The 6025-nt window shown below is 50.3% G+C and overlaps 1 protein-coding gene across 1 annotated transcript; it reads left to right on the top strand.

Annotated features, from left to right (window-relative positions):
* The first annotated feature begins 3819 nt into the window (after positions 1 to 3819).
* LOC123086377 (cytochrome P450 71A1) lies at positions 3820 to 5823 on the top strand. Its single transcript, XM_044508140.1, has 2 exons — positions 3820 to 4958; positions 5041 to 5823. The coding sequence occupies exons 1-2, from the start codon at positions 3840 to 3842 to the stop codon at positions 5680 to 5682; spliced, it is 1761 nt and encodes a 586-aa protein (XP_044364075.1). The 5' UTR covers positions 3820 to 3839; the 3' UTR covers positions 5683 to 5823.
* Positions 5824 to 6025: the final 202 nt, after the last annotated feature.

The following is a 6025-nucleotide window of genomic DNA, read 5'->3' as shown; positions in this document are numbered from 1 at the left end:
CACCCAAATTTTGCTGCACAAAATTCCTATATATAGATAAATGGCAAAAAAAGTACTAAGAGTAGCATACTTTGAGAGGCTACACAGTAGCTCTCATGTGGCAAACATACCAATATTAACTCATCTGCTACTAACCACACCTAAACAACCAGTAGCCCAAGAGCAGCAACGAGCCACCTCTACCCTCACGCACGAGAGATACTAAGAGCATCTATAGCCGGACTTGGTAAATCTGACCCCTCAAACGTCCGCGGGCGCGACCGGGCCCTTCCACAGACAGTGACCGGTCACACCTCATACATGGTGCTATGCATCCGAATCTCTCATATTTCATCGCCTAAATCCATACAAACCATGCAAAGTAAATCCTGCATACTACACACACGCCAGCTAACTACGCTTTGTCGTCAGAGATGTCCATGATGTCGACCACGAGTGGAAAGTAGCGGCGGACGAGAGGAGGAAATGTGGATGGGTAGGGTTTCAATGCCGGCGGTCAGCTTAAATAGTCGGGCTAGGGCACTACGCCGCCCAGCGGAGTAGCGCTACGCGGCGACGGAGGAGAAGAGCTTCGGACTGTCTGGTTTCAGAGTGTTTTCATGTGAGACCCGGTCGTCGGTCCGATGTGACGGACGCGCCCGGATGTTTGAGGTGAGTTTCAGATGCCCGGTTGTAGATGCTCTAAGCACAGTCCAAATACCCCTAAAAAAGCTCAGTCCAAAGTTTCAATCTGGAATTTCATTTGTTGACCGGTACTTCTTCCGTTCCAAATTACTCGTCATGGTTTTAGTTCAAAGGGAGTACATGTGTAGCTTATGTTTGAATATAGAGATATACTCCCTGGAAATTACAGAGGAGCACCTAGGTGCTCCACCCACCCACATCAGTACCGTTGCTATTCATGTGGATTCGGGACGATGGTGTTTAATGCACTGTATTTAGCTTTGTATCACTCAAGTAGTAGTTCGATTAACAAACCGTACATGCATGCTATTCCGTACTTGCTGGTCCCACCTGTAAGAACTGATGTTGTTCCATGCGGCTCCCACCGGCACGCATTGAACGCAAAGGTGGTGGATGGCATTTACTCCTTCCTGCTCACTGTTCCTCTTCCTCATCTTCATCTCATTCCCCACTTCTCTTCTCCTCCCAGATGTCACCGACGAGCTGGATATTTCTCTCCCCTCTCAGCGATACTCTTTCTTCTTCATTCTTCTCCCTCGCCCCCTTCGCGAGCTGCATTCAAATCTGCATCACCACCTCTCCTGTTCTGTCGCCCACCTCTTCCCCATCGAGCTACCGCCGGGCTCCGGCCCGCACCATGGTGCCCCTTCACTATCCATCAACCCACGCGTCGCCGGTGCTCTGGACGAAGCTCTGCTGCCACATCACCACCAGCCGTGAACAAATCTGACTCTGCACGCCACCCCGCACGCGGCAAGCCAGGAATCTACTTTCCTGGATTTTTTCTTCTTTGAATTTTTTCTTTCATCGATTTTTTATCCGAGGTTTCTGGATGTTCTCTTGGACCTCCAGCCGTTCTCATTTACAGCGCCGCAGTCCTTGATATTTCCATCTGCGTCCCACTGTTCCTCTTCCTCAAAGGTCAATCCCTTCCCCTCTTTCTGATCCTTCCCAATCTAAACCAGTGAGCTGCTAGATCCGCCGCCATGTGTGCCTCCTCGTCCACATCATGGCATCCTAGCTCCACGAGCAGGCTCCTCTTCATGTATAGCCTGGCACCGCCTCCAACATCACCCATGCGTCGCCGGTGCTCGGGACGAAGCTCCGCTGCCTCATCGCCCCCAGCCACCGACGGATCCAACCTCCCATGCCACCCTGCACACGGCCACCGATGAATACAGAATTACAGATACAGTAGAAGCACGACGCCGACGAACTGTCACTGCACATGAAGCCCGGGCAATGACTTCGGAGATGAAGGCCAGCGGCCAGGCAAGGACCGATCCGTCGAGCTCTTCTCCAATCATTTTCTTTCCTCGCATATTCTCTCTCAGAAGTTTCTTTCCTCGATTTTTCTGTAGAGGTTCCCTGGTATTTTTTTGTATGAGATTATAGGTTGTTTCGGTGAGATCTTCTCCAAGTTATTTCCATTCCTCGTTTTCTCTCTCTGAGAAGTTTATTTCATCGATTTATCTCTCCATGATTCCTGTAACTTTCTGTACGAGTCATATTGTTCCGAAGAGTATTTCTCAAGTCGCTTTCTTTGCTCATTTTTTCGCTCTCAAAAGTTTCCTGGGATTTTTGTGTGAGAACAGATTTGTGGTGTTCAAATCTGGGAAATTAGTAGGTTTCCCATGACTGTGATTTTCAGCTTTCACCTTCAGAATTTGGATTGAACCACCCCTCAGAATTTGGATTGAACTATCCTAGCCTAATTTTAATTTTTGATGATTAACCAGTGCATTTTTATCAGTAAAATTCAGTGTTTTTTTGAGTAAATATTATTGCCTGAATAATGTGTCTGTTGATGGATTTGTAATTATAATTATTTTTTGTTGCATCATAGAACAATGTTACCAAGTATTTCACTGTCAATGTTGTAAATTTGCTGATGGATCTATCGTCTTGGAATGTATTTGCTGACGAACCATGCTATCTCAAATGTATGTGATGATGGTAAATCAGTGCATCAAGATTCAGGCAGTTGTTTTCAGTTAATCAGAATTAGGCAATGAACTTGTCTTGCCAGCACGGACTTGGCTGTTCTTGCTTGTATAATTATTTATCTTCTGAAAATTCCGCAAGTCACTGACTAAATTGCTATGTAATCAAAATAAAAACTAATTCTCTGAAAGACAGTGACTGATATATAATTCTAAAAATTACAAAACACGTTGCTGTTATGTTTCATTTAATGAAATGAATTTATAATCAGGTAAAACCCAGTTCTCACAAAAAACTTCCACTCTTCACAGCAGGCTTTGGGTTCCAGTACCCCACATCCATTAACTGCACTTAAAGACAGACCCACCGGACTCGTATTGAACTAATGTATCCCTAACGTATCTCTGAGTTGTTAAATGATTCTAGCATTAAATGTCTTGATCTGGCTAGAGTAACGAAAGGCATGGATATCAGTGGGTGGAGCACCTCGGTGCCACAAATCCTCATCCTGTACTCTCTCCGCTCTTAAAAGAGCGTACTTCCAACTTTGTTGAAAAGTCAAATTTTTTTATATTTGACCGTATTTATACAATAATAGACCAACATTTATGCCATAAAATTAATAGCATTATTCCTGATAATATATATTTTCATCATGTACCTATTTGGTTTCACAAGCATTGATATATTTTTACACAAACTCGGTCAAACTTTGAGATAGTTTGACCCCTCAAGAAAGTTGGAAGTACACTCTTTTAAGGACGGAGAGAGTATAGCTCTGTACATGACCATATTAGTAAAGAGGAAGACTGTTGATTTAGAAACAACAAATGAATTATCTTCAGATTGATTTTATTAGTAAAAAGAGAGAATGAATTATCTTTCTTTTGAGAATCTAATGAATTATCTTTGGTTGTAGAGATATATAGCTCTTGGTAATTTTCTTCTTGTTACTGTTGTGAACAATTTGTATTGTCGTGGACCAATGGACTTCTTTTTTTTGTTAGGGTGGGGAAAAAATTGAACACCCAAAATTGTATTCCTGGATCGGCCACTGGTGAGACTGAGACGTAACCATGATTTTTACACCAATGCATACATGTGCATGGGCGTCCCCATGCAGCACATGATGATGAGAGTGTAACATTGAAAATCATATCATTACCCAGAACATACACAGTGCGGCACGTAGAGTGAGCATTAAATGGCACATGACCGATCGATCTCGCCATTATCGAGCTTCTGCTTCCCACCTTCTACTCATAGTAGCTGTCTGTTCGATCCGTCAAATCCGGCCAGCCGATCTTCAACAAGCTGCACCACTGCCAACTAGTACTGCCAACCCCACGGACGGATCCAAGAGAGAGCGGCCGGCCATGGAAGACGCCGTCCTCCTCACCGTGGCCATCACCGTGTCCATCCTCTGCTGCACGCTACTCCTCCGTGCAGCTCGCTCCCATCACTCCAACTCCAAGCTCGTCACCACCGTCCCGCCGCCTTCCCCGTGGCGGCTCCCGCTCGTGGGCAACCTGCACCAGCTCGCGGGCGGCCGCCTCCCGCACCGCACGCTGGCCGCCCTAGCCGCCGCGCACGGCCCCGTCATGCTCCTCCGCCTCGGCCAGGTCCCGGCCGTCGTCGTGTCCTCGCCCGACGCCGCGCGGGAGGTGATGCTGGAGCAGGACCACGTCTTCGCCACCCGCCCGTCGCTCGCCATCCCCTCCAAGCTCTTCTACGGCTGCACCGACGTCGCCTTCGCCCCGGACGGCCCCTACTGGCTGCACGCGCGGAAGACGTGCGTGCTCCACCTCCTCAGCCCCGCCAGGGTGCGGGCCTACCGCGCCGTCCGGGAGGAGGAGGTGGGCGCGCTCCTGGACAAGGTCCGGCGGCAGGCGCGCGTCGTGAACCTGAGCGAGCTCCTCGCCGGGTTTGCCAAGGACGTGATCGGGCGGATCGTGTTCGGGGCGAGCGCCGCCACGCGCGCCGACAGGTGGGGCGCCAAGGTGGACGCGCTGCTGGAGGAGGGCAACGCGCTGCTCGGAACGTTCCACGTCGGCGACTACTTCCCGAGACTGGCGTGGGTCGGCGCCCTGGACGGCACCGACGCCAAGGTCGGCAAGGCGTTCGACAGGATCGACGCCGTTCTCGAGGAGATCGTCGACGCCGTGGAGAGACGAATGGGCCGAGTCCACGGAGGAGACGCGCTGGGGCTGCACGACAGCACCTTCGTCGACGTGCTGCTGTCTCTCGGCAACAACACCTCCGGCAACGGCACCGGCGGCGCGTCCCCGGAGCGGCGGTTCACGAGGGACAACGTCAAGGGGCTCCTAGCGGTACGCGCACTGAATGATTCACTCACTGACTGACTGTGACTTTACCTGAATATTCATGTCGTATTTCCGGCCGGGCACGCAGAATCTCTTCGGGGCAGGGGCAGACTCCACCATCATCGTGCTCGAATGGGCCATGGCAGAGCTGCTCCGCAACAAGGAGGCCATGGAGAAGCTACAAGACGAGCTAAGGAGTAGATCCGTAAGCACCAACTCCGATATGATCACCGAAGAAGATTTACAGGGGATGGTCTACCTGAAAGCGGTGATAAAGGAGACAATGCGGCTGCACCCTCCCGGGCCGCTGCTGATCCCCCGCGAGGCCATGGAGTCCGCGAGGATCCAGCAGTACGACGTGCCGAGCAAGACCATGGTGATCGTCAACGCGTGGGCCATCGGAAGGGACCCGGGCAGCTGGGAGTCTCCGGAGGAGTTCCGACCGGAGAGGTTCCTCGGCACCGGCGGCGAGGTGGACTTCCGGGGCCGGCATTTCCAGCTCGTGCCGTTCGGTTCCGGGAGGAGGGTGTGCCCGGGGATCAACTTCACCATGTCCATCATGGAGGTTGCGATTGCCAACCTCGTCGGCCGGTTCGACTGGGCGCTGCCGGAGGGCGCGGCAGCGGCGGTGGACATGGAGGAGGCGCCTGGGATCACCTCACGGAAGAGGGTTCCGCTTCACGTCTTGGCTACACCGCGGGCGCAGGCATCGTGCAATCACGACGTGTAGTTCGGAATTCATATTGTGCTCCTCCAAATGGTTCTAGCAATTTGAAGGCTCATTTCTTTAACAATACTTTTTGTATTAATATCAAGAAGATATAAGTATGCTTGTCCTCTTCATCAATGCAATGTCATATATATACCGATACTGGCTATCTACAAAAGGCAACATATGGAAATCTTTAGAAAAGTGTTATGCGTCAAACGTTCCCTATGAAGGAACTTCCAGTGAACGACCTGGGAGCCGTTGAATCTAGGCACACGAATCTTAGCACATTCCCCTGCCACCTCAGCAATGAATGTTGTTTGCTATGGAACGAAAACTACACGAACGATCATGTTCGAGACTC

The sequence above is a fragment of the Triticum aestivum genome, chromosome 1B (assembly GCF_018294505.1).
Source record: "Triticum aestivum cultivar Chinese Spring chromosome 1B, IWGSC CS RefSeq v2.1, whole genome shotgun sequence".
NCBI lineage: Eukaryota > Viridiplantae > Streptophyta > Magnoliopsida > Poales > Poaceae > Triticum > Triticum aestivum.
This window is presented reverse-complemented; position numbering and strand designations above follow the sequence as displayed.